Source organism: Pelodiscus sinensis, chromosome 2 (assembly GCF_049634645.1).
Source record: "Pelodiscus sinensis isolate JC-2024 chromosome 2, ASM4963464v1, whole genome shotgun sequence".
Lineage (NCBI taxonomy): Eukaryota > Metazoa > Chordata > Testudines > Trionychidae > Pelodiscus > Pelodiscus sinensis.
Window position 1 is genome coordinate 215220756 of NC_134712.1, and position 27054 is coordinate 215247809.

Sequence of the window (27054 nt, forward strand, 5' to 3'; positions counted from 1 at the left end):
ATGATCCAATATTTTATCAACAGCCATTTTTTGGATGTATGCAATCTGAAGCTAAGTGGCCCCCATGTTTTATAAGACAGCCCTACAAATAACACGGACCGAGCAAAAATTAGTGTCCTTTTTACTAGTCAACTCTAGTAAAACAGCCAGCAGTTAGGCCTTCTGGCTTTTCAGACCAATAATGGCAGGGTGGAGGGCAGAGGGGCAATAGGGAAGAGAAGGTTAAGGAAGACGTGTTGCCAATTTTTGTAATTTTATAGTGAATCTTGTAATATTCCGTCACATGCATCTGATGAAGTGGGTCTTTGCCCACAAAAGCTTATGCTCCAATACATCTGGTAGTAAATAAGGTGCTACAGGACTCCTTGTCACTTTTGCAGATCCAGACTAACACGGCTACCCCTCTGATATGTAATATTTGGTAGTTTTCTTAAAGCCCCAGCCACTGGAATCAAGTGATTTCATGAGTACCTCAGCTTTCATTTAGGCATGTAATAGTGTAGTTGATTAACTGATAAGCAAAAGCTTATAGGTTAATGCTATAAATTACACACATTTGCCCCCTCCCCCAGTACATTTTTTAGCAGGCTGGCCAGCAGCTCAGCTAAGTCCTGGCTCATGCCAGGTCTGGGACCTGCCCCTGCTGCAGCTCTGCATTTAAAGTGTATTAGGAGCTGGGCTGCCTGCCTGGCTCATATTAGAGGCAGCAGCATGAGGCAAAAAGCAGCCAGTCCGTGAGCTCACAGACCAGCACAGGGTGGCAGGAGGCTCCTTGGGAATGGGGTCGGAGCACACTAGCTGCTGGCTCTGCCTCCAGGGACTATAGAATAGTTGACTAACCAATAAGAATTCATGAGGATACTCAACTATTCAATTCACCTATATTTAACATCCCTACTTTCATTTACATTAAAAATTCTAGTTGTATGGTTGTGGAGAAAAGCTTGAAAACGTGAAGTGAGTCCATCACAAAGGCTCAGAAAACAGAAGACAAATAAAAAGGACACAAGACTTTTTCAAATATATATATCATTTTGAGGCCAAACTCATGAATTTTGTATGCTCAGGTTGGCACAGTATTATTATTATAGACCCCATTTAGTAGGCACTGTACAAACATAGACCAAAAAGAGATTTTGTGTCTGTACTGCCAAACTTTCCAGACACATGGAAGGATGGGTGAGGAAAAAAAGAAGATGCACAGTTCACCTTTCTTAGTATGAGGAATGAAATGGAAGAAGCAGGATATGAGAAAGGAGGAGAAAGGCGTAGGCCCAGATTCTCAGAAGTGTTAGGCAACAGGCACTGAGACTGGAAATAGGCAGGAATATCATCATTAGGCTTTAAAAAAATCTAAAGTCCTCTATGTGTTATAGATGGCTTTGGTTAGAAGTAAAGCACACAATTTTATAAATTCTGTACAAAAGGATATTATCGCTTGAATACCTGGAACACGTTCTTGGATTTGTCTCAAAACTTGCGTCCAGTAGCTTGAGTTTCCATTACATGTACTGAAATATGTCTGAAGCAGAACAGGAGTCATCTAGCTAATTCTTACATGCAGCATGTCAGATAGCTTTATGTATGCAGTGAAGAATGCCTTCTATGAGACAGCTCAAATTACAATTTGGAAATTATGTCTTTTCCCTGAATTGCTTTTATCACATTAGTCCTAAAGAAAATGGCTTTCAAATGGTGCAACAAGTTATGGCTGAAGTGGAAAACTTGAAATAAGAGAATTGCTTGAAAGTTATATGGAAACATTGTAATAATTTGGCTCTTCTGATCTATTCTACTAGGGAGCCAAAATGTAAATATGATTTATGAACAATTGCTGTAATTCTGTTACAATAGCCATAGCTATAAATATGAATACTCTTTTTTTTTCTGATTGGGTAACTGCTCCCTCAATCATTATAAATCCTGGGTAAAATGGACTGGAAAGATATGATCCCTTCCCAAGAAACAGTATTTGGAACCAATAAAAGATGTAAGAAGATGATAAGATGAATAGCGAACAACCCTCTCCTTCAAAAAAAAAAAATCATCAGAAAACATTCAGATTTTTAACCAGGTCTAGTTTAGTATTTTCTCAAAATTTCCTTGTAAAATACTAGTGATATGATTTTATAATTGTCAGCCAGGTAAACTCAGCCTGTGCTCTGACAGTTACGGGTAAGTATTCCCGTTTTTCTGCATTAATACCAGTAGTAAGGTTCTAAAGGTCAAGTTAGGTCATCTGTTATGCAGCCTTATTATTTTCAAATTGATTCCTTCAATAATAGTGTGTAACACCATCACCTTCAGTGTGTTTCCACTGGTACATCTGATTGGAACTTTAGTAAACAACACAGTTAATAATAAACTAAACTGAACAGAATCCAGGTTACTGTTCTTTGTTTCTTTGTCTATGTTGTACTGGTTCTGCAGGGATCACAGGACTGTTTTTTGGTTAAATACTCCTTTTTGACAGTGTCTGTTCAACATGGTACTTAAGTATATGAGTTGCTTCACTGAAGTCAATAGATGGTGTACTCACATACTCATGTGTCTTGCTGAGTTGGGGCCTTTTGTTAGTAGATAAGACTGCATATATACAGGGAGCCTATCTGCTGAGTAAGAAGGTGCAATTCTAACCTGCTAATTTTTAACAATGGATCTTACAATACCCTTGGGCAGCTGAAAAGTACTAATAACCTCATTTTACAAACAGGAAAACTGCAGCATGGAGTTTATGTGATTTCCCAGGGTTATTCAGAAGGTCTCTGGCAGAACAGAGAATAGAATCCAAAACTCCTGGTTCCTATTCTACTGTCTTAAGAAAGCAATCATCTTTCCACAAGGGCTCTTGATTTTATTGGGGGTCCAAATAATATGAGGTGGACATAATACTCCAAGGTGCAAACCAGACCAATGAGGGGTATCACTCATGCTCTGCAAGGTGGTGTGCCTCACAATGCTTTACACCAGTAGCTTCCAACTTGGGCTGAGTGTCCAGCAGCTCTGACCCCAGCAGCTTGTTAACAGCACATCAGCCACACTCTTGCTTCCAGTAGCCTTGGTTACTATCTGCAGGATGATCCCAACACACTCCTAGCCTTGAATTTCCTCCTTTCCCCTAAAAAAAATGTGTTCTGCACTGTCCAGGCCTCTGGACAAGCCAGATATATAAGGTCTATTGTTCTTATAAGGATCAACATACAACAAACTGTTATGTTACATTGAGTTACCCAGACAATTCACAGCACTGGATTAGTTGCAGTTAAATAATAAAACCAGTTTATTTAGCTACAGGAAGATAGGTTTTAAGTGAGGACTAGTATAGGGCATTACAGTCAGAAGAGATTACAAGAGAAATAAAAACAAAATACATCTTAGTATTAAAACTTAACAAACTAGACTTGATTGAAAGGGAAATCCCTTATTGCATGTTTCAAATAACTTTTCTGATCAAGCTCTCAGGCCAGAATCTGTTCCCAAAGTTCAACAACTGTTTCCTTTGTCATCTTAGATGAAAAGGCAAGGGATGGATGGGGATGCCTTGAGTGTTTTTGCCCTTAATTTTAGATCAGCAATAGGCAACCTAGGCTAGTGAGTAGGCCTCATGAATGACCCTCCTTCATCTCTGTGGGCTGCAAGATTGTCATAACCAAGGTGGTCTCCCGGGATAGGTTAGTTTTGCTAACTGTGCTTGCGCACTTAGAATTTGTGGGGTATGCCGATTGAACCATAGCAGCACTTTGATTAGATGCAGAGGGAATGCACTGCGCTCACAACCAATGTTATGTGCAATCAGCACACACCCTACTTCATGTTCACTTGCTTTACAAGCATGTCTCTTTAATAATATCGGTGGGAAAAAAACGTATGTGGGCAGAAACCAGCGGAATCTGGCAACCTTGCATGCAAGCAATGGTAAACAAAATGTATCATGTCCTGTATAGTACCATGATAGGCTGCGTGAGGTTCATGGGCTGCAGACTGCCCATCACTGCTTTATATCGTCTTTTGGAAAAGCATTTTCTTGAGGGTTACTTCTAGATAACCTGTTGACTGTGTTAATTCCAACTGTGAGCCTAGAGACAAAGTCTGGAGGTGAAAAAGATTCCATGCTGTCATTTCCTAGATTGCAGATCTGTTTCTGTAACAAAGAATGGCTACTTGATGATGATTGCCGATCAACCCTGGCAGTTTACCCACTCCAGACTTGCCTAGTAAGCACACGTTAGTCATGATTTCAGCTCATGTTCATAACTTTCCACATAAACCTGCTACATGCATTTCATCATGATATTATTGACCAGTGAGTTAGTAGTTTTCAAATGATACCTCACAAGGCATATTTTGTACAAAGATTATTGTAAGTGTGTAGCGTGTGAATAAAGAGATTCATTCTGTCATAGTGGGGTATCTGGATATTCTGAACAATACAGCTAATCCCCAGTCTTGCAAAGGTTTACAACTGGGAGCAGTGAAATTTAACATATATTTACAGCATCAGGACATGGGAGTATAATTAGGAAGTAGTATAATTAGTTTTATTATAGGTTTTATAATTTTACTATAAACTTACTGGGATAAATTCATCCCTGGTATAATCATTGATGTTAAAAAAGAGATGAATTTTCCCCCATTGTATTCCAAATAGGTTAGTTAGAATCTGTTGAGTAAATATGACTTTTTAAATGTACCTAGGTAAATATTTATACAGTGCTTTTAGAGCCATTTAGGCAAAATTAAAAAAAAATTTTTTTGCCTTATCAACAAGAGGGTGTGCTCCACCTCTTGGGGAACACTTTTGGAGTGTTACAACTCCTGTAACACATACAAGTCATGGCAAGAATTTCCTACAAGATCTAAAGAAAGTGTTTAGTAGTGAAATAAAAGGTACCTATCAGTTACAACTGCCAAGTGCATTGTTCAGCAGAATGGTTCATTGTATTGAATTTCACCTCTCAATTACATTACAGTATATTATGGTGAGATTTATGGTTATGATAATGTAGCTTAAAATGACAAGTCAAGTGCTTTAAAACTCACGTTTCAGTTAAAATTGGCAGCATATAAATAGATGCTACTATTTAGTCCTCTCTAATATTTCAAAGAAAAAACAATAATGGATTTTCTGATATGCAATATGCTGCATGAATAAATGCCAGAGGGGGCTCAGTGACTCTTGCTGGACATTTTTTGACTTGCCCAGACAATGTGTCTAATTATTAAATGCCAATTTTAAAGCTTCCAGATCCCTGGATGAAAGGTTAGGTTTGTGCTTTTGTCCAACAGTTTTGTAATAGGAAACCTGGCTGTATTACTTTTATCCAGCCAATAAATAGTATTTGTTTGTAGTTATCTGCCATTTTATGTAGCATAGTTCCATACACATACACCGATCACGGCAGAAAAATCATTAGCATTGTTTTCTCTTGTGTGCAAAGCAAAATTTGTAATTTTATATAGGAACATTGGATTCATCATCACAGAGCACATCACTGGACCATGTATTCTATCATCCTGACCATGACAATAGCCTACATCACACATTTCTACAGACGTTAAAAAAAGAGAAAGAAACGTTTTGTCTATTATCATGATCACAGCTCTCAATGTTGGCAGTACAATCCTAACAGAGTTACCTGAAACAGAAAGCTACTGTCCTGAGAAGCAACGGCTCCTATGGCATTCTACACTGCCATTCAGTATTTGGAGGATGATTCTGCAATGATAGGGCTTTGGGAATTTAGAGATGCCGTTTGGATGCCCTTGCCAGGCAGACAATATGGCTGTGTCTAGATTGGCAAGTTTTTCCACAAAATCAAATGATTTTGCAGAAAAACTTGCTAGCTGTCTACACTGGCCGCTTGAATTTCCGGAAAAGCACTGACGATCTCCTGTAAAATCATCAGTGCTTTTCCGGAAATACTATGCTGCTCCCGTTCGGGCAAAGTCTTTTTCCGAAAGACTTTTGCGCAAAAGGGCCAGTGTAGACAGCATAGTACTGTTTTCTGAAAAAAGCCCCGATTGCGAAAATGGCGATTGGGGCTTTTTTGCGGAAAACCGCATCTAGATTGGCCACGGACGCTTTTCCACAAAAAGTGCTTGCGGAAAAGCATTCTGCCAATCTAGACGTGCTTTTCCGAAAATGCTTTTAACGGAAAACTTTTCCGTTAAAAGCATTTTCGGAAATTCATGCCAGTCTAGACGTAGCCTATCAGTAAAATGTAGTTATGTAACTTACAGTTGTAAGACTTTCTAGACTTGAAGGTCAAAGAGGCCATCACAGTCATCTAATCTGACCTGCACATTGCAGGCCACAGACCCTCACCCACCCACTCCTGTAATGGACACCTAACCTCTGGCTGAGTTACTGGAGTCCTCAAATATGATTTAAAGACTTCAAGTTACAAATAATCTACCATTTATACTAGTTTAAACTTGGAAGTGACCCATGCCGCAGAGGAAGGTGAAAAATCCCAACATCTGTGCCAGGCTGACCCAGAACAAAATTCTAGAGATTGTGGGCAAGACCCAGCCACCTGGGAAATAATTATCTGTCATAACTTAGAGCCCCCCTCATCTAGTGCCCCATCACCAGCTGTTCTTTCATTATTTGTACACAGTAGTGCAGCTTCAACAGAGGAGACAGAGAGCCCCGCATTAATATCCCCACATCAGAGCTCAGTGATGGCAGCGTGCTCTTGACAGGTGAGAGACCCCTCTCAAAATCCTTTCTCCCTATCAAGCAAGGAGGGATGACTGAACGTGGGTTTCCTAAGTCTCAGAGGAGTGCTCCAACCACAGGCTTCAAAGTTATAAGGTGGGGCACCTGCTGCTGTAGCTTGATTTTGAATGGGACCTGATCTAGTAGGAGCCCCCACATACACCAGGCAGTTGAATGCTGGTCTTCTTCTGATTTGTGGATGACACTAGGGCTTGGAGGGAGATGGATACCCAGAAGCTTAAAGTGAATTAGCAGTATGCATACCCAGAGGCGAAAACTTAGGTGCCAAGAGTAATTTTACACTGAAAAGATAAGCATCTAAAGGAATTTAAGTGCCTATAAAGTTTGGCGGGAGTTTTGTGTAGCCAGAACTGCAATTTATGCATCTAAATCTGGGGTTGAAGTACCTATGTACTTCTGTTGAGACTTCCCAAATCTGAGTCTGAGCCATCAGGACAGGTGCACTCTTGTGGAACAAGGCAGAACACAACACTTACAACAAAGCATTTCCAGTCAATGGAATCCGCCTGTGGAATGGAGTTCCAGAAATCAGGTGAATCCAGGTTCTTGCCACTTCTTGGCAGTGCTACAAAACTTCCCTCTTCAAAAGGGAGAATACAAGCAAGCAATAGCAAGAAAGACACAATACTGACACCCTGAAGACCCATGAAATAAATATAAACTCATAACAAACAAATCCTGCCTGAGCAACCGTAACAACCATTGCTCCCCATTCTCAAACATCCAAATCAGAAGTTTTACCCCAAAAAGGGAGAAGAACCAGAAATTATAAGAAGTCACATAAGGAGTTCACTTATGTGGATTTTTGTGGAAGATGCTCAAATACTATGGTGATTAGCAGCAGTATAAAATCTTTAGATGAATAGCAGAAATAGATTTTCTGGCTTTCATTGTATTCTGCTTCTGAGACACAATAGAAGCTCGGTAATTTTTTGGTGCTGTTTGTCTCTGGTGTTATGGTGTAGAACCCACACTCCTTTTTCTATTTAGAAAAGCTGGGACTATAACATATTACCTTATTGCAAACAATCATGGGCTGTTTATATGGGATATCATAAGACTCAATTCTAATTCTTCAATTCTTTCAATTTTAATGAAAGAACACCTAGAGTAGGCTCCCTGCCTTGTATGCAAGCTTTCTATGGGTACGTCTAGACTACCGCGTTTTGTCGACGGAAGTTTTGTCGACAGATACTGTCGACAAAACTTCCGTCGACAATTTGCGTCCAGACACATGGAGTTCTGTCGACAAAGCAAGCTGCTTTGTCGACAGAACTCCGTAGTCTGGACGCAGTGTTACAGGCAATAACACCTTCTGTCGACAGAGTTCTGTCGACAGAAAGTGTTATGCCTCGTAAAATGAGGTATACCAGCGTCGACAAAACCGCGGAGTTCTGTCGCCGTTATGTCAACAGAACTCCGCGGTAGTGTAGATGCTGGTATTGTTTTGTCGACAAAAGTCCACTTTTGTCGACAAAACTAGTTAGTCTAGACACACCCTAAATCACATTTTAAGGCATCTCACTCCCCATTCAGTGTACCGGGAACCAAAGCACCCAACTTGGTTTTGCGACTCACAGTCTTGCTCTTGAATATTAGATGCCTAAAAGATAGGCAGGGAGATGCTCAGCCTCAGCCCTTTTATGAATCCCACTCATGGTTTTTAAAACAGCTGGAATCTGATTCCGTTTGTTCATAGAGTAGGACCAACGTCATAAACTGGTATCTGAAACAGAGTTAATACAGATTTAAATACACTGAGTCCCAGTAATCCAGTCTAGAGGTGACAAGTGCATGGACCACTGTGATCTGGTTCTTGTCCAAGAGGAAGGGGCAAAGGAACAGAGGGAGCTAGAAGTGAAAGAAGAGGTTTCCAACATTCTCGCTCACCTGCTCATCTAAGCTTAGAGGAATCAGATAAGGCCCCAAACCCTTTGCACCTCTGACAAAATATGGCAGGATGCTTTCATGGGGAGTGGGACATTATGCTGGTTGCTCTTCAAAGAGTGTTCTCTTTCCACTCTAGGTAGAAATGAGGCCATTAGCAAAATGGAGGGAGAAAAACCATCTTCATAGTCAAAAGGAAATTATGAAAGAGGCAGTATATCTATATCCAAACTATACATTCCCTTCTTAGAAAAGGAAAGAATGATCCTTGCTATAATTTCTTTTATTTTTCTGATAAAAGGAAATATTAATAAATATCAAAGTTTTGGAAGTTGACAGAGCCAACAATAGGAAGAAGAAATCTGATGGAATTTTTTTGGACACAATTAGTGGATCCAAGGAATGCAACAGATGATACATTTGGAGTCGATTAAAACAGTTCAAAGGTTTTCTGACAAAGTCAAAGACCAATGGAAGATCATGTAAATTGCTTTTTTTTTTTAAATGTATGGTGCAATTTTCATTTTTTTATATAAAAATTTATCAAATAAACCACATCTATGGGTAAACACTTTTTATTAAAAATACATATTTTTTGTTTTACATAAAATAACCTCCACCATAATTAAACATTACTGAAAGTCAGACTGGAATTCTAGTTGGAAAAATACAAGATTTTCATAAACAAAGAGAAGTACAGCACATCACTCAATCATTTTAACTTGGCACATGTTTTGCAACTCACGTTAATATTCCTTATTAGATAATCGTGCAGTACTCTTATGAACTAAACGTGATGCAACATAATATCTTTAAACAGAGATGACCTGTATTGAAACCCGATCTGAAACACACAAACTTTGGGATACACAAGCATCACAGCTCAGGCCTCTCTCAGCGTTTAAGAAAGATGCTATTTTCAAAACAAGGTTTCATTAGCAGTTTATGCTAATAAGGCCTTTCATGCAGAAAATCTAATTCAAAATCCAAAACTTCTGCCAAAAACCAAAAAATCCACCAGTTTTACCTCTATGGAACACAATACCAGATGCATTTGCTTTCCATTGAAAAACCTCTTTACAGAATAAGAACCTTATTAGATGGTGTTGAACTCTTACAGAAGCTGTCCACCCTCAATTCTTTGTCAAGTCAATAGGAGTTGCAGGTAATAAGAAAGCATGTGGGACCTTGAAGTTCAGGCTCTAGAGGCAGAAAAGACATTGGCCATGGTTGAGGAATGTTTACTGGCAAACTCAGATCATTCAGGCTTTATTTACACTGCACTGTAGTTCGAAATAAGATACGCAATTTGACCTACGCAAATTGTGTATCTTATTTTGATCTTATTTCAAAATAGCTTATGTTATAATTATGCTTATGTCTACACAGCACCAAATTTCAAAATAGAGCACTATTCTGAAATGTCCTTTGTTCCTTGTGGAATGCGATTTACAGGGACGTTGGAATAGCGAGCCTGAAATAACAGGCTTGCTGTTAAGACACGGGATAGCTATTTTGGGATACTGCAGTATCCCGGAATAGCGTTGCAGTATAGATGTAGCCTCAGGAGTAAGGTAGAGGGTAGGCTTCCAACCAGTTTTTCCCTTGCTATAGTGACTCAGACTAAACAGATGGCAGCATGAATAGCCAAAACAAAAATTACAGTCATCTTTGGAAAGATCATAAGGCATAGTTCCACTCTCAAAAATAACTGTGTAGGAATGGCTCAGTGGAATTCTTGTGTATTGTGATGCCATATAAAATGTTTGCTAGTTAAAAGTAAAATGATAGCTATTCTAACTCCCTGCTTGCAGACTTAATCTGGGGTCTAAGAGGAAAGGTTGTAGTACTCCTCAATGCACTACCGCTTGAAATAAAGTTCCTGGGAGGGTATCAGTTGCCCTGTGCAATAGTTATTACTAGTGCTACTACACAGGAAAAAATGAGCCCAACTTGACTCTCAAATCCCAGGTTATGTTTACAAGGCAAGGAATTAGAAACAACTCCCCCTCCCCCAATTTATAAACTGCAAAGGGAGCAAATTTGCTTTGGAGTTAATGACACACAAATATACAGGAAACGCCACAGTTTCACTAATACAAAGTCACTTTTCAGACTGGAACCACAGTTCAAACATGAAAGGATTTAAACCGATCAGAAATACACAGTCAGAAATGTCTGTATGGAGAATATTGCACTTCACTGTGTGAGGCCAGGATTTTCAGATGCAACTAGTGATTTTCAAATACAGAAACCTTGATTTTTCATTGGGTGTGTGCTAGTACTTCATGAACAGGAAGAGTCATTTAACATTTCTCAAATTAGGGTCCTTTAAAAAAATCTTAAGCTACATGTCTACTTTTGGGCAACTAGGGAATCTCATTTTAGGAGGATGGTAACTTCTCGTCAAAAGGGAGTATAGAAACTAACTTGAGTTTAAAAAAATAGTTGAAGAGGGAAGAGATACTGAAACCAAGGGCCAGAAAGATGAAATACTAATTTGTAAATAAATAAGACATATCCTGAAAAGTCCGATAACCTTTGCTTAAAAAAAATCCCATTTACATTGTCTCTAAAAATACAGAAGCTTGTTTTCATTAATATATAAACATGACATCCAGAACGATTAATCTTTCCCCACAGGGTTACAATCTGATTCCCAAAGAGGCCTGTTTATAATAAGCAAACTGCGTTGAATTTTCTGTAAAACTGTTCAAGGTTTATGGAATACATTTGAAAACTGGAGGACATTCCTCTCCAGAACAGAATAATGCTAATGCAATTTTCCTGTTAGGTCTGTTCTACTTGACGGCCTTTATAATGCAGTATTCAAATTTTAAACAAAAGTGTTTAAATTACAAGTCATATTTTTACATAAAACATAAAATGGAAAAATCTAATGAGATTCATAATTGACCAAAATCTACTGAATGGAATGAAAATGCAGTGAAGAAGAGCAGGGAAAAATTTCAATTTCTGAGATTTAGCAATAGGAGCAAGGACCATTAGTTGGACTGATTTTTTAAATAATCTCTGATTTTTACTTTGAGAGTAAAGATAATTTGACCCTAAAATTGCATTTCAAGTACATTAGCAGATGGGCTTTGTTTACGGATAGTGCAAAAAAAAGAACATTGTAACAAGACTGACTTAGTTTGTCAAATACTGTTTTCACAGATCATATCCAAAACTATATGCAAGGTTTTGAAGCCCATTTCCTACTCATCTTCCTGCTCCAACGAGCAGATCATATTCTTTTGAGTTTGCCATCCTGCAATGGAAACTGCATCCCACAAAAAGATCTATTGTCCTTAATACATGGTGGATTGGGTCTATTTATATTATTCTTATTGCAGGATGGGAACCTAGGAATAGCTCATCAAATCAGTAAAGAAGTTGAAAACGCCTTTGGTTTGAATAAGCAGGAGGAGTGGATGTACTAAAAAGTCTCTGTAAAATGATTTTTTGACCAGTGATATGTCATTACAGCATTAGCAGCAGTCAATATTTTCCAGCAGTAAATTCAAAGAAGAGGAGATTGGTCAGAAATACTTTAAAAAGTAACAGACTTAAAATATTATGGACCCAATTCTCTACAGTCTTCCACCTTGTACAGTCTGATTTGGGAATATATTACACCCACTTTGCAGCGGTATAAACAATTAAACGTGGGGCAAAGCAGCAGAGAATCAGGCCTGCAATTTCCCAGGTTTGAGCCAGAATAAACATTTGACTTTTGAAACATGGTTTGTTTTTTTTAAGAAGCATGTGTTACTACAGGAATGTCAATTTCAATGGCGGAGAGCCGAGATCTTGCAGAATAGGGCTGGGAGGAATAGCTGTGCATACTGGAAGAATGGGAATAGAGGGGCTGCCAGAATGGGGACGGTAAGGTTTTGCATGCACAATACCACAGAAATAACAGAACTGAAGTGAAAAACAGGCCTCCTGCACTGGCAATGGTAATATACACTGAAATATCAAAAGTAAAAACTGGCTCATATTTTTTGTTTAGGTAGTTGTTATAAAAAATTACCCAGATTGCTGGTGTGAGACAAATGGCACATGCAAGTAGAAACAACAGACCAGCCACAAGGTGGCAGCCTGGACTATTTACAAGACATTTAGCAAGTTTGATGTTCGGTACACTTGACACAAAGGCGGTATTACACATGCCGATCAAACACAGCAGCAGAGCCGAGACAGCAGTTAGCATGCTACAGGGGAGCGCAAACTGGAGCACCCGTAAATCCAGCTGATCGACTGCTGTGTACCACTCTGTGTCATATATCACACAGTCTTTGCTTCCATCAAAGCGTGCACACTTAATCCAGAGTCCAGTGTAAACAGTCAGATTCTTTTCATTTTTATTGAAGGTGTGCAGTCTCATCAGTCTCCAGTTAGGCAGTAAAACCGCAGCAAAGAGTCCTGCTACTGAGGCTGTTCCACTGAGGAAGGCCAGTACTGTCGCTGCATGAACATCCCGGCAGCCCATCCTGGCCCACAGAAAACACTCCCTGTGATAAAAAGAGATGGATTCAGAAGGGAAGAAGCTTAGAAGGAACATTTTAACATAGCAGAAAAGAAAACCCCAGGACTTACTGCTCTGTAGCCATGCATTCACTATGTGGAATCATTTATACTAGTGTAGAAGGAATGCAAAGTTGGTGTAAAAGACTACTATTTTGATTCAGTAGATTTTTACATACACATTGCCCAGGCCCAAATGTTGACATGAAGTGCAAGGCAATGGAGACTGAGACTTTGATATATTAGCAGTAAATTTTTTTTCAAGAATTAAATTATTAACAATCCTTCCTTAAAACTCACTTCTTCTATATCTCAATGTTAGCCCCCTGAATAACCAAACCAACAAGAACTCCACCAAACAGATAACTCCAGAGAGCTGTGCTGCCAAACAGTGATAACCCTTTCCTATTAGGGCTTGGAATCTGATTTTAGTGTATAGACTAATGCCATGTCTACACTAGGAAATTATTTTGAATTTACTAAATTCGACTTATGGATGCTCATGTTAAATTTAGATTAACTGGCTAATCGAATAGTCGATGCAATTTGCATCGACTATTCGATTAGATGATAAGGGCACCTCTGCCTTTGAAGTGTAGCAACAGCCCAGGGCTTAGTGGAATTCGTGGAAATGCAGATGGTAAACAGGATACAAGTTCTCTCACATGAAGCAATTAATTCTGAAGTAATTTTATCATCATCTTCCTGGTGTGCAAGAATTAGAATAGACAAATTATATCAAGATTCTCAGAGGGGTAGCCATATTAGTCTGTAACTTTAGAAACAACTTTAAGTTGTATATCAAGATTCCTGAGATATGTTTTGAGAAACAGCTAACAACGTCTTTGCTGGATATGTGCCTCATATGCTACCTTAATACAAATTGCAGCTACTTGTGGATGTTACAGGGAACACACTTTCTGGGGTAAACACAACGGCTGTGTCTAGACTGGCATGATTTTGCAGAAATACTTTTAACGGAAAAGTTTTTCCGTTAAAAGTATTTCCGCAAAAGAGTGTCTAGATTGGCAAGGATGCTTTTGCGCAAAAGCATCCGTGGCCAGTCTAGACGCGATTTTGCGCAAGAAAACCCCGATCGCCATTTTAGCCATCCGGGTTTTTTTGTGCAAAACAATTCTTCTCTGTCTACACCGGCCCTCTTGCGCAACTATTCTTGCGCAAGAGGGCTTTTTCCCCGAGCGGGAGCGTGAAAGTATTTGCGCAAGAAGCACTGATTTTATACATTACAAAGTCAGTGCTATTGAACAAATTCAAGCGGACAGTATAGACAGCTGGCAAGTTTTTGCGCAAAAGCAAATGCTTTTGCACAAAATCTTGCCAGTCTAGATGCACCCAACCTCTTATCCATTCATACTTCTATTCATATGCTAATGATGATGTTAAAGGAAACAGTGACACAATAGTTATTTCCAACTCTGCTGTGGCCACAATAACACCACACACACATACACATTAGAGCCCCTCTAAGGGTCTACTGTGCCTGCAAAACAGCATTCAGCTACTATGGAAAGTAGCTTTAGGAAAAGCCATCAGCTAAACTAGATAGATGCCCAGGGCAACGAGTTCTGATGTAGTTACAAAACACCTTTCCTATTGGTACTGCAGGTGGTGGAAAAGGGGAATAAGAGGATTTTGGCATCTGAAGACAGGGTGATTGGGAACAGGTTTGGAAATATGCGGTATCATGGCATTAGAGGCAAGTGACTAATTGACTTTATAGGCACTCTTCTCCTTATTACCTGCACACTCTCTCCCAGGTCCCCAACAACAAACCACTGATATGTCCTTTGGGCCTCACTATAAAACCTTCCCTGCATAGGAGCTGCTCCAGGACCTGCTGAAATCAGAGGAAAGATTTCTATTGACTTCAGTGGGAGCTGGGACAGGCCTTATAGATTAATGCAGGGCCCAGCTTCACCCAGAGCCAGCACTGCTTAGTTTGACTCTTAATGGAGTGTGGGGCTCTCCAAATCTGAGAACAGAGAGCACTGAGCATTTTCCTCATTGTCCTTTATAGCAGAAAGGACAAAGACTGGCCAGTCTTTTGGGTGAGATGTAAGACCGAGGGTCGGACCATTTGTTGTCATTCATGCTCCCCTATCCCTGTTCACATTTGGAAGGTTGCTAGCTAAAACATGGTACCAATTTTTCAATCGAGGTACCTACACTTTAGTGTCTTGTGATTTCAACTGAACACAGTCCTTTCCCTCCCACCTTCCTGTCCTTAATTGTGGTGTTGCTATGAACGGCAGAATGTGAGCTTTGGGATCCACGTTGCTATACAAATTTTCTTTGCTAAACAGGCACTGTCAGCCATCCTCTCAACTCTGTGGGTGGTCTCTCTTATACTATGTGCAGCAGAAGCTCAAACTTCTGTTCTTCAGATTATTACACTGTATTTCTCACAACAGTATCTGAACTAGCTGCATTGCAATGAGTAACATGACTAGGCTCTGTCACCTGCTATAGTTCTGCAGCTGAGGAGAGGTCTCCAGGATTCTCAATCTGCACTTTTGCATGAAGGCTACACAATTTATTCAAAAACCTTACCATGGGGGAAAATATCCAGAACGGAAATGACTTTATTCTTCATATGATCGAATATTCAGGCAGGACAAATATTGACAGCACACAGAGAATTTACTGTCACAGAGTGACCAAGGGCGGAGTTTCGGGATGGTAGTGGAGGCAGCAACCATGCACTCTGGGATATAGCTTGCTTTACATCCTATTTCCTGGACTATTAGGGATTGAAGGGAAAGTACTGCATTCTGTGAGAAGCATTCATGGACTTCAAGTACTTTCCCCTCACTCCCTGATAGTCTGGGAAATGAGATGAAAAGCAAGCCGCACCCGGGAGCGCATGGCTGCTGCCCCCATGCCGTTCTGAAACTATGCCCTTGAGAGTGACTTACCCAAACTTTCTCAAATTGGATTGCTCACAGCCTTTCTTCTGGCTCTCCAACAATAGGGGAAGAAATATGGTCTTATGTTTAGAACAGGAGCAGAAACTGAGGTACATGGACTCCCATCCTGGCTGTCATATCAATAATATGCACTTCATTATGCAGATAATGGCAGGGAAAGCAGTGTTCATGGTAGAAAGAGGCTGATTTTTTCCCTCTCTTTATGGAGGTACAGTTAAACCACTCAGATAAGGAAGTAATGCTGTTCTTTCTCTGGTTACTAAAGACCACTTCTCTCCTTTACTTTGTGGTGTCCGGCAGTCATCTCTAATCACAGACAATGGCAGTTCACCCTATGTAACAAATATTGCTCGGCAGAATGTGGCTTCAATTACTAATACGGTCCAGAGGTGAGCTGCTTGCACAAGAACTGCTAAAACATACTTACCAAAAAGTGTATCAAATATGGAGAAACCCTGGCGGCTCTTGAGAGCAGTAAAGACGTGCTGTTCAATCTAGAAAAGAGAACAATGTGAGGAAACAGCCAATTGCACATTTTCTTTCATGGAATTCAAGCTGCAGCATTAATACGGAAATTCTGAAATGGCTGCAAGCAGGGAAGTGCCAACCCTGCTCCAATACGTACTTGGCATATAGTGCAAACTATCTTCTTGGGATTTGCCTTTATTGCTAACTTAAATAAAACAACATAGGGCCTAAGATTTCTCCTGGTCCCTTACAGAACCACCCATGTCTCTACCCCTTCCTTCTTTGAGCCAAGGATAATTAATCCCCTGCCTGGCCTCACAGTGTCTCAGCAGAAGAGACCTGTGTTGCTGGGGAAGTTCCCAGACCCTGTTACAAGGAACGTAGAATCTGAACATCTCTGTAACGTAAGAATGGCCATACTGGGTGAGATCAAAGGTCCATCTAGCTCAGTATCTTGTTTTCTGGCAGTGGCCCCAGATGCTCCAGAGAGAGAATGAACACAATAGGTAATCAAGTGATCCCTCTCCTGTCACCCATTTCCAGCCTCTGACAAACAGAGGGTAGGGACACCATTCCTACCCATCCTGGCTAATAAGTATTGATGGACCAAATCTCAATGAATTTACCTAGTTCTTTTTTGAACCCTGTTAAAGTCCTGGTCTTCACAACATCCTCTGGCAAGGAGTTCCACAGGTTGACTGTGTGCTGCGTGAAGAAAAATTTCTTATTATTTGTTACCTATTAATTTAATTTGGTAACCTCTAGTTCTTATATTATCGGAACTAGGGATGTTAAAGTGCGTTTAATCAGCTAATTGATTAGTCGATACAATTTCCATCAACTACTTGATTAATTGATAAAGGGGGAAACTGCAGAGGGCAAACTGACAACTCTTAATACATTAATACAGACGGTTCTTAATACAAGAGCAGAGGCGCAGTGTCTGGGACCGGGCGCTAGCTGGCAATCAGCTGTCTCAGTTTGCGCCTGGTCCTAGATGCTGCAGCTGGTGGCTCTTAATACATTTAAAAAGTAGAGGCACAGTGTCTGGGACTGGGCACGAGCCAGGACAGCTGATTCCCAGCTCGCGCCCGGTCCCCTCGCTGTCCTCTGCCTCTCCTGCCCCCACCCCGCAGAGATGGTGCTGGGGAGAACCGGCTTTTAAGCCAGCTTCCCACAGCACTGGCTCGTGCTCCCCTCCCCCTTGCTGCCTTTCTCTGATAGAGGTAGCAGGGGTGGGGAAGCAACTAGTCCAGTCACTACTTGACTACTGAATCAGCATATGCTAATCAGGTAGTCGACTAGTCACTTACATCCCCAATGGGAACTAGTAAATAACTTTTTCTTATTGACTTTCTCCATGCCTGTCATGATTTTATAGGCCTTTATCATCCCCCTTAAGTCTCCTCTTTTTTATATGGCACCTGTTCCAAACCCCTAATAATTTTTGTTGCCCTTTTCTGAATCTTTTTCAAATGTCAGTATATATTTTTGGAGATGAGGCACCCACATCTGCACGCAGTATTCAAGATGTGGGCGTACCATGGATTTATACAGAAGCAGTAAGATAGTCTCTGTCTTATTCTGTATCACTTTTTAAACGATTCCTAAAATTCTGTGCTTTTTTCACTGCTGCTGCACATTCAGTGGTTGTTTTCAGAGAACTATCCACAATGACTCCAATATCTTTCTCTTGAGTGGTTATAGCTAAATTAGTCCCAATCATTGTGTGTGTATAGTTGGGATTATTTTTTTCCCCAATGTGCATTACTTTGCATTTATCAACATTAAAATTAATTTGACATTTTGTTGCCCAATCACCTAGTTTTGTGAGAGCCTTTTGAAGCTCTTCATAGTCCACTTTGGTCTTAACTGTTTTGAGCAGTTTAGTATCATCTGCAAATTTTGCCACCTCATCATTTATCCCTTTCCCCAGATAATTTATAAAATATGTTGAATAGGATTGGTCCCAGTTAAGGATGTTGAATATTGGTTAACAGAATAGTTGAGTAACCTCATGAATTCTTATCGGTTACTCCATTATTCTAGAGTCCCTTGTGGTGGTGCTAGCATCCAGTGCAATCCAGCCCCTCTTCTGAGGAGCACCCTGCCACACTGCGCTGCTGCCTCTGAATCTCAGGATGCCAGGCAGGAGCTGGTCCATGAGGGGAGCCAGTTTAAAAATCAGCTCCCCTTGCAGAGTGGCTGCCTGTCACCCTGTGCTACTGCTTCTGATACAGGGGTGACAGCAGTCCGCCTGGGGGTGGGGCAATCTCTTGGATCAGGCGTGAGCCGGAACTGAGCCAGGCTGCCTGCCCGCCTACCTTCTAATACAGGCCATCCTTGCCTTGGAATTATGGCGAAACAACTTAAAGTGGGGAATTTTTTTCCTGAGGCTGACTTCCATTTGTACAGTTTTTTTTTGTGTGACTTAAAAGTGGGGAATGGGAGGACTTATAATGCATTAGTTCCTACAAGCGTCAATGACTTTAGTGCAGATGGATGTATATCGGGGTGATTTATAGCAGGGACACCCTGTAATACTTTAAGCGCAGAACCACAGCCAGGGTAAGTCCTGGACCCGTTGCAAGCTGGGATGGCCAGCCTGCTAAAAAATTTACTGGTGGGGGGAGGAGGGGAAGTGTATCATCTATAGCATTAATCTATAAGCTTTTGCTTATTGGTTTATCAACTACAATATTAAATCCCTAGTCCCAGTACTGACCCTTGGGGGATGCCACTAGTTACCTCTCTCCATTCTGAAAACTGAATGATCAATAAATTTTAAGTTGCTATGCTGTTTCAGCGGCTGGTTCCTAGTTTGAATTTAGCCCGTCAGGGCTTAGAGTCACTGAGGACAACAAGAATCTAAAAGAATATGCACAAATTTTCCTATCTATCTTTGGGGATTTCTCCCTCTTCCAAATCTATGGGATTTCTCTGGGTGAAAGGGCATAAATGAAGTGGGAAGAGGAAGGAGAACTGATTTTTAGGAGAGCTGGTAAAATATATTGGCTAGTCATGTGTAGGTATTATCTCTATCCTGAACTCTAGAGGTCCTCCAACTTTTTCATTCCATAGACCACAACAGAAGAGAAAGATCCTCCCATGGACTTTCCTTACCTCATCGCCAGCATCCTCCCGCAGGAAAGTCCGTGAGAGGATCTTTCTCTTCTATTGAGGTCTGTGGAATGAAAAAGTTGGAGAACCTCTGGAGTTCAGGATAGAGATAATACCTACACATGACTAGCCAATACATTCTACCAGGCTCATTGGTTAACCATGTACACAGTTACACTTTCACATCCCTAGCAGAAACCTGTGGCTATAAAGTGGATACCCACAAATTTGCAGGGCTCTACAGATGCATTATTCAATTAATAGTATATAATCTGCTCAATTCCCAAGTCCTATCTCCATAGTTATTCACCCAGGATGTCTGCATTTTCTTAGTAGGATACATTATGTCTATGCATCACAGAATTGCTAAAAGAGGAAAAGATAAAACTACACAGCCCCAACTTTTGCAAAAGCTTATAAACAAATCACATTCAGAGAAGCTTAATACAATACAGATTTAGAGAGAGAGAGAGACCTAAAATTAGTAGATTTCAAGAAAAGTCTTTACAGCATTTTCAAGATTGTGGTAAGTGTAATTATTATACTAGTTGAACCCAAAATTGCATTGAGTTATGGTTAAAAATACAGCAAGCACACTAGTTCACTAGCCCACAGACCTTTCATTAATGCTAGAATACATTAGAGTGATATTTAACAACCGTACCTACCATCTCATTTACCAAAACAATTTATTTTACAAACTAAAAGTCAACAAGATTAAGAAACCTGGAATCTTGCAATATGGCTCTACCGAGAGCCCAGGCTAAACTTGAGTATATTTGGAGTATACCAAAGCAAATGCAAGTGCCTCTTGTGACTAATGAAAAGACGAAGGAACTGTTGTCAAACAGCCTACGACCAACCCCTACAAATGGCAGCCCTGCGTGGGTTAGAATGTGAATCAGGACATAATTATCATCAAAACCATTTCACTCTGATTCTTAGCCCCCTCCCCACCCCCAGCCCCCGCATTCTAATGACACTTGAACACGAACACCGAATACTAAGGAAAGAGCTCGATTCTCTCAGGCGCTCTAGAAAACTGAGCGCTCATTCCATGCTATAGAAATATACATACATCAGTCCTGCGCTGCTTCTCTACCCCCTGCAGCTATGCAATGGTGGGTTTTCATCACCTCTCCACACTGAAATCCACGCCATCCTGAAGGGAAAAGGCTAGAAAGCAGTACAGGGCAATGGCTGTACAACAACAACATTCCTAAGCACATACCCCTTTCCTAGGCACGCAGCTCTTAATTCGCAAACACTGCGCTGTGGTGGCTGGTGTTGCTGCTATTCCCTTCTCGGTCTTTCAGGAAGTCGTGGCCTTTCCCAGAAGTGCTCAAAGGCTTCTGGGATTGTAGTCCTCCTTCTCCCCGATATATCATTTATCTTGGTTTCCAAGACTACAATTCCCAGGATTCCCTCTTGGAAATATTTCCTATGCAACATCCTTCAAAATCGGCTCCTGCAGCTTATTTCTGCTATGCCAATGTGGTGTTAATGTAGTCAAGCCCTGCAGTCAATCACCATCTTTTGCTAACAGGCAAGGGCTCTAACAGGCAGACAAAACACACTGATTGGAACACAAACCTATGCAAATGTTAATTATATAACTATAAATGCTTCTCAGAGTTCCTTGTCAGTATCATTAACCTCCAAAATGAAAAAATAATGAAATATGTCTCCCAAAATTATGAGACTGGTTTTAAAATAATCAGATGTAAAATAAAATAATAATAAATGTGGAGAGGACTTTCTTATTTGTCTTGATGGTGATCTTCAAAGGGCCAAGTTTTCATACATTCCATTAGAACCAGAAGAATGCTAGACATTTACTTAAGAAAACTTAAAAAACTTGAGATTCTCATATAGTCCCACTAGAAGATTTACCTGGTGTTGCCAAGATCTGGTTCTGGAGGGTGGGCTGGCCTGGAGCTGGGGACAAGGGGAGGAGGACGGTGGTGTGGACCTGGCCTGGGATTAAGGGTGCTTAAAAACATACCAACAACAAAAATCACAAACACATTAGAATCATAGGAATTGTCAGCATTGCTTCCCCCAAGAAGTTTACAGTAGTTTGTTTTCTGAGCATTGTATAATATTAATACATAATACCCAATTTCTACCATCACTGAATTTCAAGCATTTTACAGAACAGTATTGGGAACTGTTATCCCAATTTTAGAGATGGAGAAACTGAGGCATGAGGAGCTGACGTGAGTTGCTCACGGTTATCCAGGATAGTGGGTTTTTTGTTTGGTTTTGGAATAGGTCCAACGAGGGCTCAGAGTCATTTGTAATCCACTTATGTTTGCATGGGGCAGGCTCAGTAAGTCTACATGCTGGAGATGAGATGGGAGAAGAAATGCAGAAGCAAGGGAGCAAGGTGGTGTCTTGTATGGGCTGAAGAATCCTTACCCCTTCCAGGTTTCAAAGAAAGGGAAGTTTATTTTTTCAAGTGAATACACACACCCACACTTGTACCTAAATCTACTATATATTTGAGAGAGTTTGTGTGTCTCTCAGTCTGTTCAAGAATTTCTCCCTAAACTGTAACAGCTAGGACCATCAAATTTGGTATGCAGCTTCCTCTTATAGCATAAAGCAAGGTAAGGGTTTGATTGTGCCAGGACAATGGGGTTTACCTGGAATGTGACTGTTTCTAATAAAATGGAAAGGAAGGGCACTGCTAGCAGGGACAATTATACTGTGTGATGACCACAAGGGAGCAGCAAGGGGCCAGAATGGGGACAGCTGGGAGGGGCTGGGATAGTCCTCTCTTCCTGGGGCAGGTTGCATTCTGAACCTTTCATCCCCAACTGTACCCCAGAGCAATGACTTAAATGAAGAAAAACAAAAATGGAGGTAAGGACCCGAGCAACACCAGGTAAATCTAGTTTGGGAATAAAAGAAAAAACAAGGGAAGGTTACTGTTGGACTGTTTCCAAAGTTTTGAAATGTGAAACAAGAATTGCAACAGGGATGGATTAAAAAAATCTTGATCTTCTAATGTATTGGTCTGCTATATCTCAGGCCTGGTCTACACTTACAATTCAGGTCCACATAGCTACCTTGCTCAGGAGTGTGAAAAATACATTGAGTAACATAACCATACCAAACTAACTCCCAATACAGATACAACTTAATCAGTGGAAAAATGCTTCCATCAAGCTGGTGACCATTGCTCGTAGAGGTGTATTCATTCCTGCATTGACAGAAAACCCCTTCAGTCACTGTTGACTGCCTCTACAGTTCAGGTTCTGGCAGCATAGCTCTACCTGTGTAGCCCTAGTAGCACAGACATTCCCTCAAGTATCCCCTTCCTAAACCTGCTATCCCAAGGGTCTCTTCCCTTCTTTAAGATGAAAGGAAAAATGATGGGCTGACCACACTTCCAGGGGAAACTACCACTTCTCATGCCACCAGGATGGAAAAAGTCTTTAGGCACTTAAATTGAGAAATGAATTACAGCTTCTGCTTTAATTTCTTATATACAGCACTTATAAGTAACAACTGAACTAATATTGAGATGAAGTGATACCAGGAAACTCGTGAGTTCTTTGTTTGAAAATGTTAATGAAAACCCAGAGAAGATATATTCTTTTCCCCCTTCCTTAGTGAGTTCAATAAAACAATGGGGCTGTCTCTACACTGGCGCAATCTTGTGCAAAAGCGGATGCTCTTGTGCAAAAACTTGCTGCCTGTCTACACTGGCTGCCGCGTGTTCTTGCACAAGTAAACTGATGTTCTAATGTATGAAATCAGGGCTTCTTGCGCCAGAACTCTGATGCTCCTGCTCAGGAATAAGCCCTTTTGCGCAACTGTTCTTGCGCAAGAGGCCAGTGTAGACAGGCAACATGAATTTCTTGTGCAAGAAAGCCTTATGGTTAAAATGGCCATCAGCTCTTTCTTGCGCAAGAGAGCATCTACACTGGCATGGATGATCTTGCGCAAAAGCACATGCCAGTGTAGACGCTCTCTTTTGGAAGACTTTTTGCAGAAGTCTTCCGCAAAAGAGTTTGTGTGAGAACGTGCCAGTGTAGACGTAGCCCCTGGATGTTACATTATTAACCTTTACTTAAAATGAGAGATCCTATAAATGCTACAGTTAGTTGAATTACATGGATCATATGCTCAATGTGTGTGTGCTCCTTTCAGCTCCCTCCTCAGTGACTAAATAAGTAACTGGATTTTGTGGGTGTATGTTAAAGGTCTCAGCCACATCCCACTGTATGACATAAATAAGGTCCAAATGGCTGATGAGAATATGGCTTTGAATGGCCATTGTTCACACCCTTGTATGGTACCCAGTCATCTTACAATGTTTTAGAAATGTGCATCTGTCTATCTGTCCAAGTCCATCTGCTCAAGAACTCCTAAACAGTAACAGTGAGGACCACATTTGATATGCAGCTTCCTCCTATCATAACAAAGCAAGGTAAGGATTTGGTTGTGTGAGGATAATGGGATGTGCCTGGAATTTGAATGTATTTCATAAAACAGAAAAGGAAGGACCTTGTAGGAGGAACAGTTATTCTGTAGAATGATCAGAGGGACAGCGAGGGGCCAGAGATGGGGACTGGGATAGCTAGAACTCCATTGTGCCAGGAAGGGGCAGGGGGGAGAAAGGGACCACTATCTACTATATATTTCAGAGAGTTTGTCTCTTTGTGTGTCTGTCTGTGCCCTAGGCAGAGGAAATGTCCCCCCACCCCCAACAGTGCCCACAGCAACTGCATTGGCAATGGAGAGGCACTTTTTACTTGGCCCCATCCTGCTATGGTGAAAGAGGGCTGGGGTTGTCTTCTCTTTCCAGAGTAGCCTGCATACTGATCCCTTCATCCTCAGCCTCCTCCAGAACAATGATTTAAATGAAAAAACAAAACCAAGAATCAGGCAGATCTTCTAGTAAGAAGATATGAACAGACCAAAGGTCCATCTAGCCCAAGATCCTGTCTTCTGACAATGGTCAATGCCAGGTACCCCAGAGGGAATGAACAGAACAGGGAATCATCATGTGATCCATCCCATTGCATATTCTCAGCTTCTGACAAACAGAGGGTAGGGACACTATTCCTGCCTATGCTGGTTGATTGTCCATCAGTGGCTAGCCTCCATGAATTTATCTAATTATTTTTTTGACCTTGTTAAAGTCCTGGTCTTCACAACATCCTCTGGAAAGGAGTTCCACAAGTAGACTGTCATGTCTGAATAAGCTTGTAAGGTCGGCTTGTAAAAAGAGTATTCTGTATCCTGCAGTGAAGTGTAATGAGTCTGTGCTGCATTGTGTTCTGCTCCTGTTGAAAACATTAGCCTACTCCAATAATGAAGAAATGTAATTAATGAAGTTTATCAGACTATAAAAGAATTTTATAACAGTGAGGAATTAAGGTTTTCTTCCCAGTAATTGTTTACATTTATATACTAGTAAAATATTCTATAAATCAATATAAAGTATTAATTTTGCCTTTGGAAACATGGTAATGGATATTTGAAACGGATGACATTGTACAATGAAGGAGTACAAGTTATTTTTCCAGGTTTTGAGTACTAAGCTAATTCCCCTCATACATGCACAGTATTTTTTCCAAGCAGGATGCTCACTCTGCTTAAAAGTGGGCAGACTGGACATCTAAGTAAAAGGAGAAAAAGTATGTTTCACAATTAAGTGCAGGAATGTGGAGCAAGTACTTGTGTGATCTTGGTCATTTTACTTTATCTTCCTTTTCAGAGGAGTAGATTATCATCCTAGGTCCCAAGCTTTCCTCTACTTCTGTGAGCAGGCAATATAGTAAGATGAAACCATAAAACAAAAGTCCGTGTATCAGAGGCCTGTTCTGCTGTCCAGCTAACAATGGACAAAACATGGCTAACAGAGTAAAGCTAAGCTGTGAACAAGAGGCAGGCCCCTACTCACAGAACTTGGCAGGAAAGGGCTGAGTGCACAAAACACTAATTAGTACTAGGTACAGACTGCAGAACAATAACTGGTACTGGTCATAAAGCACATGGTATCACTAACACATTAAAAAAGACCTTGGTACCCACTCCTCACAGATACAGACCCACGTTCAGGAAAGGATCTAAAACGATAGCATGATGGACAGAGATAATCATGACTACGAGGTACAGGGTCATGGGTGGTATCTAAGTAGTGTCAGAGAGTGGTAACCTGACAAAGGCAGAGGATGGCAATCTGATACATCAGTAGTGATGGGTGATTTGTTTGTACCAGTATATAAAGTGATGTTTTTGGGGGGGACAGTCTTTGTATGACCAAGGGGGCAGGGGAAATTTCCCACTGATTGAGTCAGTCCATTGTTACAGGGTACATATGTGCAGTGGTTCAGTAGAGTCTACTGACAACTATTACTGTACTTTGCTTAACAATAAACCTGGCCGGGCACCTTCGATCCTTATCTGGTTTGTGGTCTTTGGGGGCTCTCTTGGGGTCTGCTGTGGAGACTAAGTGCACAGGTCGACACAGCACACGTCACTGAGCACAAGCAGCCTTTTGGTTTTCATCATCAACGGAGCCAGAGACCTGTGAGGACACTTCAGCAGTAAATCCTGACTGCTTCCTGAATAACTGCAAAGTGCAGGACAGATTCTCTGCTCCACAAAACCGTAGCCCCCAAACATTAGAAAGTTTTCACAACTACATACTCAAAAAATTTTTCCTAGTGCAGAATCTCCAACTGATATACTGACAGGCTCCTACAGAAACACAACAGTCAGGCCCTTCAATTTTTACCAGGTGGCTGAGTTTAGAACATCACCACAGCTGCTCCCCACTCAACTAGAGTGGTAGTCAAAGCATAGAATCAAAGTATAAAAAGTTCCTTAACTCTCCTACACCCAGAGGCCACAGAGAATCTGTGCAGTAGGAGAAAAAAAGGGAAGCCTAGAGCAAAAATAAAAGACCCAAATACTTATAGCTTCATTTCATGTTTGTTGAAAAACCTTCAAAAAAGATAAAATCCATCTATCACAGAGTACTTTTGGCAGCTGAAATTGGTTAAACAAAACAGATGGTCTAAGTGATTAAAAACAGGAAACCACAAATTGGCCAGTTTGTTGATGGCCACATAAGCATAGCTGTTATCCTACACCAGTGGTTCCCAACCTATTTGAGCATATGGACCCCTTTTCGATCTATTAAACCTCCCTGAGGGGAGAGAAAAAAAGAAGAAGTGAAGATTGGGCCCACAATCCTTATTTTTAAACATTCCAGGTGCAGGGAGTTCCACCAGGGGTCCACGGATAACAGGCTGGGAACCTTTGTCCTACACTAGTCTTTTAAAGCTAAAAGTTAAGAAAAAAGCATTTCACAATTTACCGTGTTCCTTATGATAA

The 27054-nt window shown here is 40.8% G+C and overlaps 1 protein-coding gene across 1 annotated transcript; it reads right to left on the reverse strand.

Moving 5' to 3' along the window:
- Nucleotides 1-9171: 9171 nt before the first annotated feature.
- On the reverse strand, nt 9172-26487 carry CLDN12 (claudin 12). The gene is given in 5 exon segments (XM_075922401.1): nt 9172-13146; nt 16535-16546; nt 16548-16592; nt 23771-23827; nt 23829-26487. Coding segments are annotated over 5 exon segments (1029 nt in total). The 5' UTR covers nt 23984-26487; the 3' UTR covers nt 9172-12386.
- Nucleotides 26488-27054: the final 567 nt, after the last annotated feature.